The sequence below is a fragment of the Brachionichthys hirsutus genome, chromosome 19 (genome assembly GCF_040956055.1).
Source record: "Brachionichthys hirsutus isolate HB-005 chromosome 19, CSIRO-AGI_Bhir_v1, whole genome shotgun sequence".
NCBI classification, from domain to species: Eukaryota; Metazoa; Chordata; class Actinopteri; order Lophiiformes; family Brachionichthyidae; genus Brachionichthys; species Brachionichthys hirsutus.
In genome coordinates this window covers 3906261-3926083 of record NC_090915.1, presented here as the reverse complement: position 1 = coordinate 3926083, position 19823 = coordinate 3906261, and the positions used below count along the sequence as shown (strand labels likewise).

General features: G+C 43.1%; 5 protein-coding genes across 6 annotated transcripts; 1 reads left to right on the top strand and 4 right to left on the bottom strand.

Annotated features, from left to right (window-relative positions):
• Positions 1-11: 11 nt before the first annotated feature.
• ddx56 (DEAD (Asp-Glu-Ala-Asp) box helicase 56) lies at positions 12-4449 on the bottom strand. Of its 2 annotated transcripts, none has more exons than XM_068753361.1 (14): positions 4393-4449; positions 3830-3991; positions 3602-3756; positions 3343-3513; positions 2757-2847; positions 2397-2638; positions 2175-2300; positions 1950-2063; positions 1756-1850; positions 1565-1638; positions 1372-1461; positions 1188-1293; positions 1004-1110; positions 12-301 (listed from the first exon to the last, which is right to left on the bottom strand). In XM_068753361.1, the coding sequence occupies exons 1-14, from the start codon at positions 4447-4449 to the stop codon at positions 218-220; spliced, it is 1674 nt and encodes a 557-aa protein (XP_068609462.1). In that variant the 3' UTR covers positions 12-217. The 2 variants fall into 2 exon arrangements, with proteins under 2 accessions (XP_068609462.1, XP_068609463.1); XM_068753362.1 differs by having other exon boundaries at positions 1950-2060.
• Positions 4450-5538: 1089 nt separating this feature from the next.
• Positions 5539-6685, top strand: LOC137908437 (dual specificity protein phosphatase 26). Its single transcript, XM_068752842.1, has 3 exons — positions 5539-5717; positions 6180-6391; positions 6474-6685. Exons 1-3 carry the CDS (start codon positions 5539-5541, stop codon positions 6683-6685), a joined length of 603 nt encoding a protein of 200 aa, XP_068608943.1.
• A 3703-nt stretch (positions 6686-10388) lies between these two features.
• LOC137908638 (peptidyl-prolyl cis-trans isomerase-like) lies at positions 10389-12029 on the bottom strand. The gene is made up of 5 exons (XM_068753055.1): positions 11887-12029; positions 11735-11765; positions 11059-11147; positions 10796-10968; positions 10389-10708 (listed from the first exon to the last, which is right to left on the bottom strand). Exons 1-5 carry the CDS (start codon positions 11953-11955, stop codon positions 10576-10578), a joined length of 495 nt encoding a protein of 164 aa, XP_068609156.1. The 5' UTR covers positions 11956-12029; the 3' UTR covers positions 10389-10575.
• A 950-nt stretch (positions 12030-12979) lies between these two features.
• LOC137908737 (peptidyl-prolyl cis-trans isomerase) lies at positions 12980-15057 on the bottom strand. Its single transcript, XM_068753159.1, has 5 exons — positions 14907-15057; positions 14748-14778; positions 13658-13746; positions 13395-13567; positions 12980-13307 (listed from the first exon to the last, which is right to left on the bottom strand). Exons 1-5 carry the CDS (start codon positions 14973-14975, stop codon positions 13175-13177), a joined length of 495 nt encoding a protein of 164 aa, XP_068609260.1. The 5' UTR covers positions 14976-15057; the 3' UTR covers positions 12980-13174.
• Positions 15058-15478: 421 nt separating this feature from the next.
• On the bottom strand, positions 15479-17472 carry LOC137908886 (peptidyl-prolyl cis-trans isomerase A-like). Its single transcript, XM_068753310.1, has 5 exons — positions 17404-17472; positions 16653-16683; positions 16032-16120; positions 15762-15934; positions 15479-15684 (listed from the first exon to the last, which is right to left on the bottom strand). Exons 1-5 carry the CDS (start codon positions 17470-17472, stop codon positions 15549-15551), a joined length of 498 nt encoding a protein of 165 aa, XP_068609411.1. The 3' UTR covers positions 15479-15548.
• Between the last annotated feature and the right edge of the window lie 2351 nt (positions 17473-19823).

Below are 19823 nucleotides of genomic sequence, written 5' to 3'. Positions count from 1 at the left end.
ACCAACAGGGGTGAAAATTCATTTAGATCTTTATTTTTAATACACGTTAAACCTAACTTAACCTCATCTCACTGCTACAGTCAGTTTTTGATTTTCCACAAGAAAACTGGACATTTGGTTGAGACATTCCTGGTCCCCAGAGGGTGAACGGTCATGCCTTTAGCGCCACCATCAGGCCAGGCACCAACTTGATCCGCATCCCTTCTGCAGCTTGGAGTTACGACTTGCCTCCGTTTCCTTTTCTGTTCCTCCCTCTGGTGTACCTGAAACTCTTAAGCGGGTTCTTCCCCTGGATGTTTTTCTGCGAGAGACACAATCCGTTATTGGACCCGCATCCGTTCATTTCCTGGATACTTTTTTGGTTTGACAAGCAGCGTCGATTTTATTTTGTGCAAAAGAAACAGGAGGAGCAATACTAAAAAACAAAAGACGTTGTCGGTGCAACCCGCTCGATTCACGTCAAATCAAACTCGGAAAGCACTCGGAGAGCGCAGACCTCCGCCAAGCAGCTCATTCCCCTTCCTAACAGGATTCACAGCGTCCACATGGTGGATCTGGATCATCAAGGTTCTAAATTGCTCTTGGTATCTTTATACACCAACCATGAAAAGTAAAAGTGAATCGGAGTCGATGTGTACTTTTAACTGATTTTTGAATCCATAAATTAAATATTTTTTTCCTGACCTCATTCTGGATCCAGAAGACATTTTACATGATAGTTCATATCAGACCCCTTATGACGGATTTTTGGCGAGAAAATGTAATGCATATTATTATTTTTTTAACCCTCCATTATAAGTAAATGGGAAAATCCAGATTATTTTTTTTTAATCCAGACGGGTATCCGGATCATCCAAATTAGACCAAGACCCATCTTCAGATTAAAAAAATAAATAAAGATCCATCCAGCAGTTTTCCCGTAATCCTGCTAACAAACAAACGGAACCTCCTCGGCGGAGGAAAAGACGCCAGATTCACGCGCCATCCCGTTTAGGAGCCTCACCTTGAAAGAGGTCTTCGTAACTCCTCCCGGTTTAGATGGTTCCTTCTTCCTCCGCTTCCTCTTCCTCAATGACAGCGGGTTCACTGTGCTCCTCAGCACCTCTGGAACTGGAGGAAGAGTCAGTGACGATGGTGACTTAGTGATGAAGGCCGGGCCTGCGAAGCCGCCAGCGCGAGCGCCTTACTGAGGTACTCGGGCACGTTCTTCAGGTGCGGCTTCACCACAGCAGGATGGAGGTCTTTGTCGTGACGGAGCAGCTGCAGGTCTCTGGGGTTGTCCTCGAAATACGTCTGAGCGATGGCAGAAACATCCCATCAACACCCCTCCTCCTCCTCCTCCTCCGCCGGGGAGCAGCGAGCGTCACTCACCTTCAGTTTCTCAGAGTTGAGGAGCTCCTGTTTGATCTCCTTCAGTCTGGCCTCCCTCATTGCCTGCTTGGTCACCGAGCGCATGGCGTCCTGCGCCCCGGACAGAACACACCCCCCGCCCCGTTAAATACACTGAAGTCATCGAAGGAGGAAACGGTTCAAGCTGCTTCAGACAACGAAGAGGAACGCTCACCCGGCATCTGTACCTGAAGCCTTCGATCTCCTCCATCTTAAACGCGTAAGGTTTCAGAACAGACTCGCTGTTATCTAGAAACAAACACACACATCAAGGGAAGTCGTGTTTCATGCGTCGCTAATCTGGCTAAAAAAAAAAAACAGGATTGATAGATGGGACTTGGGCTCAAACTCCGGAGTCTTCGTTACCTCCTACGAGCGCCTCCTCCACCTCGGCGAGCAGAGGAAGCTCCGTGTGAGCGATGAAGGACAGAGCGGTTCCCGGGTTGTCTGCTCTTGCCGTTCTACAAAACAAAATTAAAAAATTAAAAAAAGATAAAATCTTTCAGGATAACCGGATACGGAGAAAACTGAAGAGGGCGACTGCCTGGAACGTGACCGACCTCCCGACCCTATGAATGTACGACTCGACAGTTGTCGGGAAATCGAAGTTTATGACGCTGGTGACGTTTTGGAAGTCCACTCCTCTGGAGACTCCGAACTCTTTGTCCTTGCTCCTTTGGAAACACCGCGGCGACATCAGAGACGATTCACCGGCACAGGAACAGAAAGTCGAGCGTCTGGTTTCAGCTCCAAAAAAACACGGTTCGTCAGAAAAACGGACTCACTTTCTTTCCTTCTCCGTCTTCTTCTTCTTCCCCGTTCCTGCAGGCGCCGGTTCGGACAGACTCTGTTCGTCTGAGGCGATGATGTAGTCGTAAAATCCCTGGTTAAACTGAGTGATGATGTGAGCCCTGCAGCGTGTGGGGGGGGGGGGGGGCAGTTTAGAGCACAGACAGGCGCGGCTGGACAACCTACTAGAACAAGAAACAAAAACCAGCTGGTCTCACCTGGACTGGACGGGCAGCTCAGAGTTGAGCACGCAGGCAGGAATGGCGAACTGCTCCAGGAACAGTTTGAGCCTGTAGCATCTGTCCACCGCCCCCACGAACACCAGCGTCTTGCCCTGAACCAGCCGCAGCCGCAGCAGCGTGTAGATGAGCAGGAACTTGTCCTCCTCCTCACACTTGATGCTGTACTGCTGCAGCTGGCTGCTGTCTGGCAGCTGGGAGCCCTGGAGCTTCAGGGTCACCTGAGAGGACGCAGAGTCAGGGGTGAGGACGACGTCGTCGTCCCCCGGACGTCTCTAACGTGTTCACGCCGGGACTGTGTAGCACACGGATGCTCTAAAGCCGGGAGTGTGAGGTTACAGGGTTGTGCAGCAGCAGCTCCTTTAGGGCCTGGACGTCCTCGCTGAGAGTCGCCGACATCAGGAACGACTGGTAGATCTTCGGCAAATGGCTGACAAAGAACAAAATGGATGCTTCTTAAAATAAGAAGAGAGATTGCAAATTGAAAGTAGAATCTAAGCTGATGTGAGACGGGATTAGCACTGAAATACTACACAAATAGGAGCAGCTGAAGTATTTTATATTTCTTTTTTATATCTACTAGCGTGCTGCGTGAAATCAAGTCTTTAGAAGCCCTGAGATATAAAGCAGATTTTATAAGACAATATTTACACAGTTTTGGATCAGTTTAAGATATAGAATAAAAAAAAATATTCTCAAATCTATTTACCGGAGATCTATTTACTGGAGATTTAGATTACTTCACATAAGATTTACGCAGGAACATTCAATTTGTTTCATCAGGTGGGAACCGCGTCTTCCAAATTAGAGCATAATGCTCCATTCATCTTTTTTTTCAGCCCTCCTCCGAGGGAGCAAAAGTTAATCCATTTAAAAGATGGTAAATCGCGTGGCTGCCCGTTTCTGCTTTCATCGTTCTCCTCACCACAACAAGTTCTTCAGGTCGGCTTCGAACCCGAAAGAGAAGAGCAGGTCGGCCTCGTCGACCACCAGCACCTCCAGGGAGGCGTGCAGAACCAGGTTCTGGGCAGTGACGTGCGCCAGCACGCGGGACGGCGTTCCCACGATCACGTCGGGCTTCTCCATTAAGATCGGCCTGTTCAAACGCAATGCTGTCAGAGGCCCGAACCGCCGGCGCAGACTTCACGAATTAAAATGCTTTTAATTCGTGCACGGATATCAACCTCTGAGACGACAGGTCGGCCTTCCCAGAGACGTCGGCCACTCTGACATCCCTCGAGCAGTATGCCGTTAGCTGTCGGATCATGGTCCGGACCTGCTGACCCAGCTCTTTGGTTGGTACCAGGATCAGCGCCCTCACATCCTGCTCCCGGACACTCTGAAAAGCAACAAACGCGAGGCAGTAATATTTACAGCTCTCACAGATACCCGCTCTCTGTTCTTCTGCTCACCTGTTTGGAGGCCAGGATGCGTTGTATGACAGGTACAGCGTAAGCAGCGGTCTTCCCGGACCCGGTGCGGGCGCGAGCCAGAAGGTCTTTCCCCTCCAGAGCCAGGGGGATGGCCTTCTCCTGGATCAGGGTGGGCTGGGACCAGCCCAGATCGGCAACCGCCTGAAGCGAGACAATCGCAGCAGAACGCTTTTGACACGTCTCACACATAGCAGATGTGACACCCGCGTTTGGTTGTTGTTTTTGTTTTTTAACTGATTATCATCGTTATTGTGGAAAACGTAAATAAAGGCACACTTTACTTTTAAAAAAAAATCGACATTTTCAATCAGCGTTTAGGTTTTAATTCTCACAAGATTTTTTTTTGTCAACTCTACAAACCCAACAAACCGATCGCTGATCAGCGTTGACGTCTCACACCCGTAATAGTTTGTGCTAACAAGCTAGCACAGCCGGACACAACTCCTCTTCCTTTTTTCTGACGTCTTTATAATCCTACTGCTGTCCCAACGCTTCGCTAACACGCCATTAAAATCCACGGACAGGATCCAGCTGGTTGTTACCTTTAAAAGACGGTCATCCAAGCCCATTTCATGGAAGCGTAGCCGTTCGGCAGTCATGTCTTCGCCTCGCTGAGCGCAGCACACGTGCGTCGCAGGACTATTACGTCACGACGCCTTCACGGACCGAGACTCAGTTTTGTGCTCATCAACTAGCATAGCAGTAAATAAAAGCAGAAATAAGAAGAAAAATATGAACTGTTCGTTTTCTGTCTCATCTCACTTTTTTATTATCTTCTCTATTATTCTATTCTAATGTTTATTATCCTTCTTTTCTTTATTTTTTTTTATTTTATTAAATTTTATTATTATTATATTCCTCTCTCATCATTTTTGTTTTCTCGTCCTCTTTTCTTTTCATCTCTTTTTGTTTTGTTATCTCTTATTTGCCTTTCTTGTCTTTTTAATTGCTCTTTTCTTTTCTTCTATATTTTCTTTTTTCCTTATAATGTATCCTGTCTTCTTAGCAGATGGGAGTATTCGATTACAAATACAGTTACTTAATTGAAATGACATTTCTAAACATATTTGCTCGTGGAATGATTCCATATACAAGTACCTTGCACATATACTACGGTACTTACAATACTTGAGTAATGTACCACGGCTGCATGGAGAAATATTTTACCACTAGATGGCGACAAACGTCACATAAAGATCAATAAATATAAAAAATAACTGAAAGCTGAAAGCCACCACACCTGAACCAGTGAAACTCGCCATCTCAGTCAACCCAGCGGCTTCAAAACGACGGGCAGGTGTGTGTTCAGTCACGTGACTGACTGCAGACTTGTTGAAGGTGAAGGTGGATGCTGAGCAGCATCATCCCATCATCATCATCATCCTCCTCCTCCTCCCACGGTGAATAAATGAGTCAACATGGCCGCGGAGCAGCAGCAGCTCTGAGACGCGGGAATAAAACAACTCACAGGTAAATAGAAAACACACAAAAAAAGAAACACAACATCCGTTTATCTTTGGAGCTCACAGGTAAAACGCTACAGGTAAAATCATCCTTTTAACGCGACAGGCTGTTCCCCTGAACGCGTCTTTTTTTATTATTATTATTATTCTGTTTGATTCTGGATGTTTTCTGATTTTCTATTTTTAGAGCCATCTTCTCATCCCGTTCCGTGTCTTTCACGGTAAATGGCGTTCATGTCCCGGTTCTCTCGGTCCCGGAGCAGCTCCAGGTCTCCGAACCGAAAGGACTCGGAGCGCGTCTCTCCGAACCTGAGCGTGTCGGAGCTGGAGAGGATGCTGTGCGCGGGGAAAACCGCCTGTAACCACGCAGACGAAGTGTGGCCGCGGCTCTACATAGGAGATCAGTGAGTCCCCATAACCCTCCCTAGAAATACTTAGTTACATTTAAAAGTACGGTATATGTAGCGCACTTTAAAAAGTATTTGCACTTAGATTGTTTACATTGAGTATGAATCTATCTGCATATACTATATCAACTATTTTTTCTATATAACATTTCTTATTCTGTTAATCCATTCATACTGCGGGTTCAAGTACATTATATATAGTTTTAAGTGTAATGCAGTATTTATTTATTTGTTTAAATAGAAGGTCGGTGAAGGGACAAACCCTTTAAATCTGTGGGTCGATCCAGCTCCCGAAAGTTTTTATTTTCTTTTTTATTGCCGGATCCAATCTTTTTTATTTATTTTTTATTTATTTTTTTCACAAATAATATGAAAATGATAATAAGAAATATGGATGTCATATGGATTATCAACATAAATGTGCTCATGATGGATTGATTGTTGTCTTTTTTTCTACAGAGATATTGCGTCAGATCGGCGTGAGCTGGCCAAACTGGGCATCACGCACATCCTCAACTGTGCCCAGAGTAAGTGGCGCGGAGGAGCCGAGTATTACGCTGGCATGAGCGTCACCTACCACGGCATCGAGGCTCACGACTCCCCCACCTTTGACATGAGCGTCAACTTCTATCCTGCAGCCGAGTTCATCCACAAAGCCCTCACGGGCGGAGGTTAGTGTGATCCGCATATTTACTGCTACGGGGAGAAACGATCCGAAGCCGGAGACCATTCCTGGGTTGTATTTGTGTTAAGGTAAAGTTCTGGTCCACTGCGCAGTGGGAGTGAGCCGCTCAGCCACTCTGGTGCTGGCCTACCTGATGATCAGGCAAAACCTGACGCTGGTGGAGGCCATCAAAACGGTGAAGGACCATCGAGGCGTCATTCCCAACCGGGGCTTCCTCCGTCAGCTCAGCGGCCTGGACGGCATCCTGAGGGAGAGCCGGAAGACGTCACAGCAGAGCTGAGAGCCTCCGGGGCAGTGGCAGCTAGTCCGGTTCCACCGGGGCAGGGAGGTAACGGGACCAAGTCGGGAGCGACCTGCCGGTTTTCTGACGCCGCAGATCTCATCTGAGATTCGCTACTGCCAGTTTTATTCACTATTATAGTAATTACTTGTGTACGTTGTGTTTGATCCTTGAACCTCTGGAAATACGTGAACACTGGATGGGAAAGCTTTTCCGGTGTCATGACACGTATCTGGTTGAGGTATTACTGTACGTTTAAAGCAGGGCGGGATTGTTTGTTGATTTTGCAGCAACAATTGGAGGAAAAAGCTAGCAGCATTTTACTCTTTAAGACTTCCACTTAGCATCCTTTCCAAAGTTTGCTAATTTGCGCTGAGTCTGTCACGAGAGAAGTCCTAGCGTTTTGGGAAATGTCCTCGTGAACCTGCTTCAACCGTGCGAGCGTGTGACGACAGCTTCCGATAAAATGAAATGAGAACATAGAAAGACGCTCGGAGCGTTTTAGTGATGTCATATCCCTTCCTTTGTCAAATATCGGACCTTGCATGTAGATAGATATAAATTATTATGTTTTTATTATTATTATTATACAATGGCGTACACATATTCATTGAAATAATTTTGCAAGACTTTTAAAAATCATAAAGAACCATTCAGTCTGGCCTTTTCTATTTGCTATTGAAATCAGTTCAAACGTTTTTATAAGATTAGGGAATATAGTAAATAAAAAGCCTTAATGTTTCAAGGAAGTTGAAATAAAAACCTGAATCTCTTTTCACATAGTTTAGCGGAAACCAACCAAACACAACCTCCTTGGCAAAGTTGATTCAATCGGATCATTGGACCAAATAATGGGTTCGGGTTAGCTGTGCCCTCGTATTGTCAGAAAATACACGAGTGCTATTGCTTTATCATTTATGAGGGATTATCTGCCGTGTTCTTATCGGCTCTGGGTTGTATATTTTATGTAAATCAGTTTTTCAGCCTTTGCAGGTCTTCCCTTAACTTTTACATTCAACCGGTGTTTCTAATGAAGTCCTTTGAACTACTCACGCAGCCCAGGTCTAAACCAGCAGTTATGTAGCATGTTTATTATACTACCGTGTTGTTATATTGATGATCTGACTTCTTTATTTCAAAGTGTTAACTAAGCTCTCTGTGTACTTTTCCCAATCCAACGTATTTTAATCAATCCGTCCCTCCTGACTTTCGTGTTGTTAGATATTTTGTGTGTTCGGATCTGAAATCCATCCCATAGACTCGAGAGTGCCGAAGCCTGTTCGGGCAGGGTTATCGTTGCCACGGCGCAGGTAAGGAGTTAAATATTCACTGTGCTGCTCTCTAGTTTAACTCGTTCTGGATGTCATTTAGAACTAGAATGGAACTCAGAGTGCATTCCAACTGTACGTTATGTTTCGCTGCTTGGCTCATACCCAAACCGAAACCAAAGTGTTGTGCAATTAAACTCAACTGACAATGTTCTGGAAAGTCGATATAACAAATAAAAAAGATAACCCATGAAAACTGCTACACAACTGAAAAACGGAAAAAGCTCATAGCTGAATGCATAAAAGAATATTCAAGAACAGGAAACTACTTGGGGCAATAATTGTGAAAATTAAATCAGTCCAGTACTTTATATTCCATTAATGAAAATGTTAAAACAAAAGAGCCTGTTGAAAGTTAATGCAGAAAAAAACGAGGCTTTCATCCTAAACTCTTATGAGATTAAATCTGTTCTTTCCTGGTCTATGCTCCATTCTTTTACCACAATTGGTTGAAATCCATCCAAAATACTTCTTGTTTTCTTGTCAAAAATTACGAATAAGTGCAAAGAGAGAAAGACACAAAACACCTTGACAGGTTCAAATCTCAGTTAATCCTAAATTATTTTAGATTTGGGGCGAATCATACTTTGTGAGCTCATTATCTTTTATTTCTACCAGAATAAGAAATCGTGCATTATTGAGGTATTTCAATGGTAATTGCCCACATGCTTGGTTACAAGGCAAACAGGAACTGCTAATGGCTAACTCAGCTGACTTGTGATGATGCCTCGTCAAATTTCACACCGAGCTAATTTTAAGACTCTCTGGACAGGATTGAAATGGAATAGGAGGAGCAGTTAATTCAGGTAAAACTGGTGGTCAGGGTGAAACATACACGTTAACGTAAGCCTACCGCCCCTTGAAGAATAAACCGAGTCCAACGTGCCCTTGCAAAAGCTGCCAACTGCCCAGAAGACAGGACAGTTTGTCTTGGTGTTAATAGAGAGGCGTGTGCTCTCAGTCTAAAACAACGTGGTGACATAAAAGACTCTCTAAGTGGTACCTTTGTGCTATTAATTACATATTTTTGTGACTCGTGGTCTTCATCTGTGCTGTTTTAAGGTCACCATCTTGAAGTACGGCTCAAGAGGAAAAACGACGTGAGCAGATCCGCTCGCATTTTAGAAAAATTTTAATTTAAAACTGAAATGGAAATTTGAAGCCGGATAGGATGATTTCTTTCAAAATATGCTCATCCAAATGAGGAGGTTGATAGGTGGCAGCTTAATTTAGCTTTGCATGTAACGTGTTTTTGTGTAATTTTTTCATCTGCTTTGGTTTTACCTGCTGAGTTCTAATGTTGAGATGTACGAATCCTACAACTGAGCCATGGAGGACACCGTTAATGTTTACAGCCTGCCTGTAAAGGAGGAAATGTGTACCTGGTTCCACATTGACGGGAGATTAGAATAATCATATCATGGATATTTTCTGAACTGGCTCTCTGGCCATTATGATCTTCACCTTTGCGCTGTTGGATCTGTACCGGTACCTTTTGTACCTGTGGTTTTACTGTGCTGTGATTGGTCATTTACAGTATATCATTGTGATGTCTTTCTTTTCCTACATGACCTTTCTCTTGGAAATTATATTGATTTGATTTTTCTATCACTCTTTGAAGGAGAAACTGACAAAGGATACATCAATGCCTTAATCTGAGTACTTGGTTTTGAGACTTTGGTTTGTGTGTTTTTGTGACTAAGTGAGCATTGAAAACTTTGTTTTGATAGATTTGGTAATCATAAATAAATAAAAAACTATATACATACATACGTATGCATGTGTCCTCTTATACTGTGTTTTGTATTAAGCTGACATACATTTGGTTGCAGAGACAAATCTTGCAAATCTTATTTTTTAGCATGGTAAAACTGCATTATTACGGTTTAAAAATACGTTGTGAACAATGCAGTCATTCTGGATCGAGCCACTCCCTCACCTACTTCCCATTTCCCCTCCCAGGCCAGCATCATACACTTATTTTACAGTTTTGCACCTGAACTTGCTTTCCTATCATGTAACAGAGACTAGACATTACAACTCAAGCACCTCATTACTTTATTCTATGGGATTAAGAGTTTGTGGAATAACTATTAATGTAATCAGAGCTACATTTGTCAAGTTCCACATTAGATGCAGCGTGGCTAGTCTTAAATCAGTTTTTCAGCAAAAAATGCCTTACTTGTTACAACTAATTTCATTCTAGGCATGTCAAATTTCTTAGCCAATTCTCACCTTTTATTTTACACACCACGATATCTTGTATAATGACTCAAATCAGCAGCACTAATTAAATATTCTAATGAGCACTCTGATTGCCCAAAACAAAAAATAAAGAATGTAAATTCCTGAATTAGCACAACCACAAAGATACCTTTTAATTCAAAGTCTTTTATTCTTAAATCATTTCAGATTTGGTTGACAACTTGTCTATAAGGACCGATGAGCTACAAAAGTTTGACAAATCAGTGACAAATTATCTTGATGTTTTTCCTCCAATGATGTCACAGAAACACTTGCATGTTAATGATACATCTGACAGTGAGCGAACTTTAAACACTGTTACAGTTGACCACAGTCCGCTATCACAACTTTCTTACTCGTTTTACCACCCTGGCTGCCGAAACCTTCTACTTTCTTGACAACATCCACACCCCCAACAACTTGGCCGAACACCACATGCTTCCCGTCCAACCTGCAGAGGAGATACAAACCCCTGAAACAAACTGAAACTGGTGACAAAAGCTGGAAGCAGCAGGAAGCGGGACAGCGAGGAGCTCACCATGCAGTTTTAACTGTACAGAGGAAGAACTGGGATCCATTGGTGTTTGGTCCGGCGTTCGCCATGGACAGGATACCAGGTCCCGTGTGCTTCAAGGAGAAGTTCTCATCAGCAAACTTCTCCCCGTAGATGGATTTACCTCCAGTTCCATTTTGTTTGGTAAAGTCCCCACCCTGCACAAAACAAAGAGGCCCTATGAGGTCAGATTCAACCTGCACCTGTAAATAAATAGAAATGATACTAGTTTCTAGACTTCTATGTACCTGGCACATGAAATCAGGGATGACGCGGTGGAATGGACTGCCCTTGTAGCCAAATCCCTTCTCGCCGGTGCACAAAGCACGGAAGTTTTCTGTAAAGTAAGACGAGTTGCAAAATAAAACAATTCTATACTCACTAGCATTAGTAGTAAAACTGCCTCAGCGATACCACGAGTGCTCTCTGAACTGGTCAGAGATCCATTTCCATCAGAACAGTTAAGAAACAAACCTCGCTAAATCAGGTAGGGATGGATTGTTACCCTGGAGAGATTCTGTTGTTTACATCAGGATAATGAAGTTGATCTCAACAGGAAGTAAAGCATTTATTCACATGTCAAATGTAACAATATATTCCTCAACAAACCAACGTCCTGATGAATACTTGGAACTTAATCCAGAACTAAATGCAGTAATGAAATCAGAACTAGATCCAACACGCTCAGGATGCCACTGCCTGTTCAGTACATTCAGCGCAAACTGAACTGCAGCAGCGCAACCGCTCCCATTTCGGCTCTGAAACTGGTTATTCAGGATCTTACTTCCGGTCTCGTGCAGCCCCTCCCCCCACCGCTAACCCAGCGCTGCATTTCCGCAGAATCCGCAACCGAACTTGGCCCTCGTGCAGCAGCCCTGCAGCCATCGCGGCCTGTAATGAACCGTTTGAAGTTGTCTTACATACCAGCAGTTTTTGGGACCACATCAGCCCGGAGCTGTAAAACACAGACATTAGCCTTCAGGGGGGAAATGTCCACCATTGTTTAAATAAATAAAACACATAGCAGTTACGCTACGATAGAAAGCTAAAACAAATCGGTCTGTCGATCTTCTTACCTCCATTGTGATTCTTCCGACTGGGTCGCCGTCAGCCGTAATATCGAAGTAAACTTTTGGATTCCCCATGTTTAATCACGCAGCTACGACGACTTCGATCTACGAGACTCCCTCACAAACGGCTTTTTAGCTCCGCGTACGAGTCTGCGCACTAGCGATCTGGCTGATCCGGCCAATCGTCGCGCGCAAAGAATAAGAATGGACCAATCGGAATTTGGTTTGGGCGGGGTTAGAATGAGACGTCGCCTCTTGTTGGGCGATGAAAGGAAGTACGTCACCCATGGAAGTCGGACATTTATTCAAGTTCTAACGCGTTAGAATCGAACTCGGTGAGGTTTGAGACCCGAAATGACGGCCGAAGGAAAGCTCGTGTCACCAATCAGACTTCACATGTAAAAGATTAAAATATAAACAGAGAGGTTATCCTCTAATAAAGTGTAGAGCTCTCCTGAGTCCGGAAGGGAATGCAGTTCGTTGTAAAATACTCTGAAGATGGGCGTGGTCGTTCCTCTTCGTCTGCTGCAGCGACCCTTGTCAAAAGCCTCTAGATTTGAGATATTGCTGCTGTTCTTATTCAACAAATGCTTCACGATCCTGTCTTGCGTTTTCATTTCGGATACAACCTCCATACCAAAAAGCCTGTTCACGCCCGATTAATGCAATTGCACGAACATCCGCTTGAGGGCGCTCTCGAGGCTATATAAATGTATGCGTTTTCTCCTACACTGTGGTTTGTATTAAGCAGATATCGATTTGGTTGCAGACAAATCTTGGTTTATTTTTTTTACCATGGTGAGAGTATTATTCAGGTTTAAATGCAATATGAACAATGCAGTCAATACGAACCCTAGATGAGTTTGTATTCCAAGAGTCTGTGGAATAACTATTACCGGTAATGTAATCAGAGCTACATTTGTCAAATTGCACATTAGATATAGCATGGCGCGACTTAAATCAGTTTTTCAGCAAAATTGACTGCCTTGTAACATCAAATTTCTTAGCCAATTCTCAGATTTTATTTTACACACCATGATGGCTCGTATAATGACTCAAAACAAAAATGCATTCCTGAATTAGCACAACCAAAAGGAAACCTTTTAATTCAATGTATTTTATTCTTAAATCATTTCAGATTTGGTTGACAATTTGTCCATAACAAGGACCGATGAGCTACAAAATTTTGACAAATCAGTGACAAATTATCTTGATGTTTTTTCTCTCCAATGATGTCACAGAAACACTTGGATGTTAATGATACATCTTGACAGTGAAAGAACTTTAAACGCTGTTACAGTTGACCACAGTCCGCTATCACAACTTTCTTACTCGTTTTACCACTCTGGCTGCCGTAACTTTCTACTTTCTTGACAACATCCATACCCTCAACAACTTGGCCGAACACCACATGCTTCCCGTCCAACCTGCAGAGGAGATACAAACATCTGAAACAAACTGAAACTGGTGACAAAAGCTGGAAGCAGCAGGAAGCGGGACGGCGAGGAGCTCACCATCCAGTTTTAGCTGTGCAGAGAAAGAACTGGGATCCATTGGTGTTTGGTCCGGCGTTCGCCATGGACAGGATACCAGGTCCCGTGTGCTTCAAGGAGAAGTTCTCATCAGCAAACTTCTCCCCATAGATGGATTTACCTCCAGTTCCATTGTGGTTGGTAAAGTCCCCACCCTGCACAAAACAAAGAGGCCCTATGAGGTCAGATTCAACCTGAACCGGTGAATAAACAGGAACGATACTAGTTTCTAGACTTCTGTGTACCTGGCACATGAAATCAGGGATGACGCGGTGGAATGAACTGCCCTTGTAGCCAAATCCCTTCTCGCCGGTGCACAAAGCACGGAAGTTTTCTGTAAAATAAAACAATTCTATACTCATTAGCATTAGAGAAGGAGGGAGAGCATCACCAAGAGGAGGAGGCAGAACGCGAGAGAGAGGGTATACAGGGTTCAGACAGTGAAAGGGAAAGTGCCTGATCAGTCACCAACCACCTCCGGTCGAGCTGGGCCTCATGGTATGGAAATGGTCGCCAAGTTACACATAAATCAGAACAACAAATCACATTAAACTACATTTTGTTGCAAGGTGCATTTAGACATGGCGCTTAGACTTCTTGAAATAAATAAAAACGTTTATGTTTGTTTAAGCATGAATTTCTGAGGAAGCTTGTGGGAGAATTGTGACTGTATAATGAGATGCAGACAGTCTACAACGCGTTTTAGATCTATTGGCCAGCTTAAATTCCAAAAGTAAACAAATGATCCTAAAAATACTCTCCCAGGCTAAAATGCTAGTGTATGCTAACAGTCGGATGGTTAGACTCAATTATGTTTTTAACTAGATGTTATACTGTATCATTAGTTCAGCTGTAATGCAGTTTGAATCTTTCCTCCCCTCCATTTTCTAGACGTGTCCATTGCAGCCAATGGGGGACAGTTTCCCTCAGACCCTCCAGGGAGGGGCCAGAAGAAGCTTCCGCAGCGGCGCGCATACATACATACATACATACATATATACACATATATATATATATATATATATATATATATATCTTTGTTTTGGCCACCGAGAAATTCCGATATCGCCTTTAATAGAACTTGGTGTGTGGAAGAAAAGTTATATTTTCTAGATTCGCCCCCGATTGTTAACTACAGCAGCGCTACCGCTCCCATTTGGCTCTACAATGGCTATTCAGGATCTTACTTCCTGTCGCTCTCGCGCGCGGCCCCTCCCCCCCCCGCGCGGCTAACCCAGCGCTGCATTGCTGCACGTGCAACCGAACTTGGCCCTCGTGCAGCAGCCCTGCAGCCATCGCGGCCTGTAATGAACCGTTTGAAGTTGTCTTACATACCAGCAGTTTTTGGGACCACATCAGCCCGGAGCTGTAAAACAGACATTAGCCTTTAGGGGGGAAACGTCCACCATTGTTTAAAAAAAATATATACATATATATATAGCAGTTACGCTACGAGATGAAAGCTAAAACGAATCGGCCTGTCGATCTCCTCACCTCCATTATGATTCTTCCGACTGAGCCGCCTCCAACCGTAATATCGAAGAAAACTCTTGTTTTCGCCATGCTTAATCACGCAGCTACGACGACTTCAATCTACGAGAGACCCCCTCACAATAACGGGCTTTTAGTTCCGTGGACGAGTCTGCGCACTAGCGCTGTGGCTGATGCAGCCAATCACCGCTCGAAAAGAATCAGAATGGACCAATCGGAATTAAGTTTGGGCGGGGTTAGAATGTCAGGCGTGTCCTCTCGTTCGGCGATGACCGGATGTACGTCATCGATGGAAGTCGGACACGGAGAGTTATTCAAGTTCTGATTGGCCAAAGATGATTGCATGAAATCCGACTGATTTTTCTCCATCCAATCCCTGCAGAAAGTTCCATGTCCACCCAGGAGGGGGGGATGAAAGGACACAAAAATAGCTTTCAGATCGTTTTACTTACATAATGATTCTGATTGTTAACTGGTTATTGGACAGAATAGAAGGTACTAAATATTCTACAACAAATATTAATACAAGAGACGTGTGTGGAAGTGAAAGCAAGTATTTCTCATCTGATGCTGCACATTTACACCGTGTCAAATATTCACTAGGGTGTAAATCATAGAGGGTAAATCCGACAGGCGAGGCACCAATTATTTGATTTCGCCGCAGTCGGCAATGACGACTTTGGATTTAGGCGTGCCGCCCTTGGTGCCGTGCTTCTCCATCAGCTTGACAACATCCATGCCCTCCAGAACTTTACCAAATACCACGTGTTTACCATTCAGCCTGCGAAAGAAAAAGGATCCGATGAGTACGACGTGAAACGGAGCGCTCCAGAAGCCGAGTGCGAGCGTTTGGGTTACCAGTCAGTTTTATCTGTGCAAACGAAGAACTGGGATCCGTTGGTGTTCGGCCCGGCGTTCGCCATGGACAATGTTCCAGCTCCCGCGTGCTTCAACGTGAAGTTCTCGTCAGCAAACTTCTCCCCATAGATGGATTTGCCTCCAGTTCCATTGTGGTTGGTGAAGTCCCCGCCCTGCAAGACAGACGTGAACCCGGAGGAGGTTTCAACCCGAGCCCATTAAACCTGTGAAAACACGGAACCAGGACCGGCTCATTTTCCGTCTCCGTACCTGACACATGAATTTAGGGATGATCCGGTGAAACGAGGAGCCCTTGTAGCCGAAACCTTTTTCTCCGGTGCACAAAGCACGAAAGTTCTCTAAAATAAAAAAGGCAGTAAATCGATTATTAAAGCAATGAATTTACAGGTTGATGGTAGTTGGAATGTTTACTGGTTTATCGTTGCATCTCTGCTCTCGTGTCCTTCAGGTCGGGAGTTTTATACCCTTTTTTTTTTGTCTCGCTGTCTGCTATTTTTGAATCAATTTGAGGTCACTTTGAGTTTCTGGTTGTTGTTGTTTTTACCCCTTAGTTTTGAATTTGTAGATATTTGTGTCCTTTTGTGGGTTTAAGAATCCGTTTGCAGTCATTTCGTGTCTTGTCACCGCCATCATTTGTAGTCAGGCCCATTTTTCTTACTACCAACGTCTCAGTAGGACACAAACCGATGCTGTACTTTCGGCTTTGGGTTGCTGTGGCAACCCCTCAGGGGACAGCCTCAGCATCTTTCTACCGATATAGTCCCTGTCTCTCCTCTGGACATGTCCAAACCATCGAAGTCTGTCCTCTCTGACCTCGTCTCCAAAACATCCATTGAAGATGGTTTGTCCTCATTGTCAAAGTTCACTGACCTGCAGTCTTCGGAACCGTATCAGCAAACAGCTGAAAGACAGAATAAAAGAACAGAGGCAGTCGGAACCAGGGGCAACGGGCTGTACGGTTCTGCTGGGGTCCGGGCCTGCATGCGTGGAAAATGCTTTCCAAACTAGCCTAGCGTAGCTCACCAGTACAATCACTGCTATAATAGAACAGCTGCTGAAATGTGGAGAATTCAGTCTGGAAATTATTTAAACTGCTATAAAACATTCTCATATTTCTATGGTTTAAAAAGACAAATCCTGCATTTGTAAATGAAACAATTTAAAAGGTATTAAACATGGAAATATATACTACAGTGAAATACAGAATCTTCACAATTAGTAAAATTGATCAAATTCAGAAACTGAAGCCATAAAGACTCACTTTGTAAATGCATTTTCCCACAAAACTCTGCCAGAAATATTTGGGTTTTTTTTTTTTACAGCAAACAGTTCATACCAAACATATTCAGCATCATACGTTACAAAATAAAATGCATTTTAATCACAAAATGCTCGTTTTGTTTTTTTAAATAAAGATTTCAAGCGCTCCCTGCCCGGTGGAGGATGCTGGATGGAATTATGTACAATTAATTAAAACAATAATTATTTTTGATAACAAAATGGAAGCCAATGATGTACATGTCTTTTACAAAACACACGAATGAATGTGGAATATGATAATCCATACACGATAACGACGCAATAATAAATGAGGAGGAGGCGGGGAGGGGTTATGTCTCACCTCCATTGTGATCCTGCCGACGGCGTCGCCATTTATAGTCATGTCAAAGAAAACTTCAGGGTTTGCCATCTTTCCAAACGCAGTAATATTTCACGCTTACGTAAATGAATGAATCTCCGCAGCTCTGCAGATACACAGCGGCGCCTCGGGTCTACCTAATATGGGGCGGCGCTCCGCTGACGACGAGCTGCTGACAGCCAATCACGGCCGAGCACTGGTATGAAAGGACCAATCGGGGCAAGGTGGGATGATCTTTCGTCAACAGCCCCAGAGCACCTTTTTAATCCAACTCCAAAAAATAGGAGACATTCATTTACTTTCATTTTAAAAGTGTCCAAATGACGTTTACCTGTAAAAAATAAAATAAAAAAAATAACTAAACTGAATTTAATTTAAGATAATCTAATAATTGCAATGCAGAGTTGAATCAGATTTAGTTTGCTTCGCATGGAGTCATTTATCTTCACTTTAAATGAATAAAACCTTAAATTCAATAGCTGCAAATAAATAACGAGGAAATGCATTGAAAATAAATGCAACGCCAGAGGCCCACGCGACCGCGTTTTGTCAAATAAAGTGATTTTAATTGAGGAAAGGGACAAGGTACAATGACAATTATGATTAAAAAATAAATAGAAAATAATGGCAATTACAATGAGTTACAAAATATGTGGAATTGTTTACATATTAAAAAGCTTTATTCTAGCATATTTGAAGTTAAAGTTTCCAAATATAACATTATTGTGTTGCTCAATTGGCAATTATTTCTCACTGCCTTGTCTGACCACAAATGGGAAATGAGAAGTCACTCATAGAAAAAAACAGAAGCTTTAAAAAGTGGTATTAAGAATCATTTGAACTGATGTCAGCTGACTTCTCTGTCACAGCTGCTTCCTCAGGACCTCTTTACAACTGGTCGATAATTTTCAGAGCCAACGATGATTGATTATCCAACTAATAACACTAAACTTACCGTGATTTGATACAGACACACGTTCTCTAATGAAAACAGCTGATTATACAGTACATAAACCCGTGTCGCGACGGGTAAACGTGATTCAGAAACATACTTTCAAATGGCAGAAAATGCCACGACACACGGCTCATTTACAGTATGCTTGAAGCCCCCCCTCGTGGGGGGGGGTAAAAACCAAAGGGAGGATGTCAGCGATACAATGAACCTCAGCTCTTATTTCTAAAAACATGACTGTTTTTTTCTTTCCTTGTTTAAAACATGGGCGTCTTCCATGTCTGATCAGAAGAGACACACACGTGACCGCCTGTGACCGCCTGTGACCGCCTGTGACCGCCCGTGACCGCCCATAACCGCCCGTATTTTACATCGTTTAGTGCTGAAGGAGGATTCCGGCGAAATGACTGATTTGTCATTTTGTCGTCAGATTCTATGAAAATGATTAAAACTAAGCCGTTAGTGAATCACAGAAGGAGATTTCACTGGGAAACGTGTTCCCTTCAAACACAACCGTGAGTTTTGATGGAACCTTTTATCCCCAGGATGGCAAAGGCAGGTCATAAATATTTAGTGAGTGTGAAATGTCATTCATCCGATCACAGTAACCGGACAGGACCCGACCCTGAAGAGGTTTTAGTTTCCAACTCATTTATCCTCCACGACTAAAAGTAGAAAAGAGCGCAAACCTCCGCCGGAGAGCTCACTCCCCTCCTAATTGGATTAGTCTTTTATTTTATTTGCATTCTTAGATTCAATTACCATAAAACATACCTTTAGCAATTGAATTCACGCTGACATCATTAGTTCAGTAGTTAATCATAACATTCCCAGATCCACATGGTGATCCGGATCATCAACAAAATTAAACATTGATTACTATTACTATAAAGATAACAAAAACAGAGTTGATGTGTATTTTTAACTGATTTTTGAATCCACAAACGGGGTTTTAATTATACATACAATTTAATATTTTTTCCTGACCTCATTCTGGATCAGATCCAGAAGACAGTTGACATGATAGTTCATATCGGAACCCTTTATTACTGGGATTTTTGGTTATGACTTGAATGCATATATTACAAGATATATATATGTATATTTTAAAAAGCCTGTATTCCTTATGTGTAAATTGAAAATACCAGATTTTTTTTGTATCCAGACGGGTATCCAGATCGCTCTGAAAATGTCGACACCTGCGGGTCGTGATTCTAACCCTCATTAAATATTCATGACTTGCCTTTTCAACATTTTGGGTGAAAACGATCATCGTATTCTACAAAGCAAAATACTTGCACGAACACACTTGGATCAATCCACTGAACATAGTCCCAACATGCAACTTGATGAAAACAGTAATGATTTTTTATTTTTATTTTTCTTCTATTATTGAACTTTTAAGTATAAACTCTTGGGCCATTTTTCAGAAAGCAAATCTTTGTTTGAA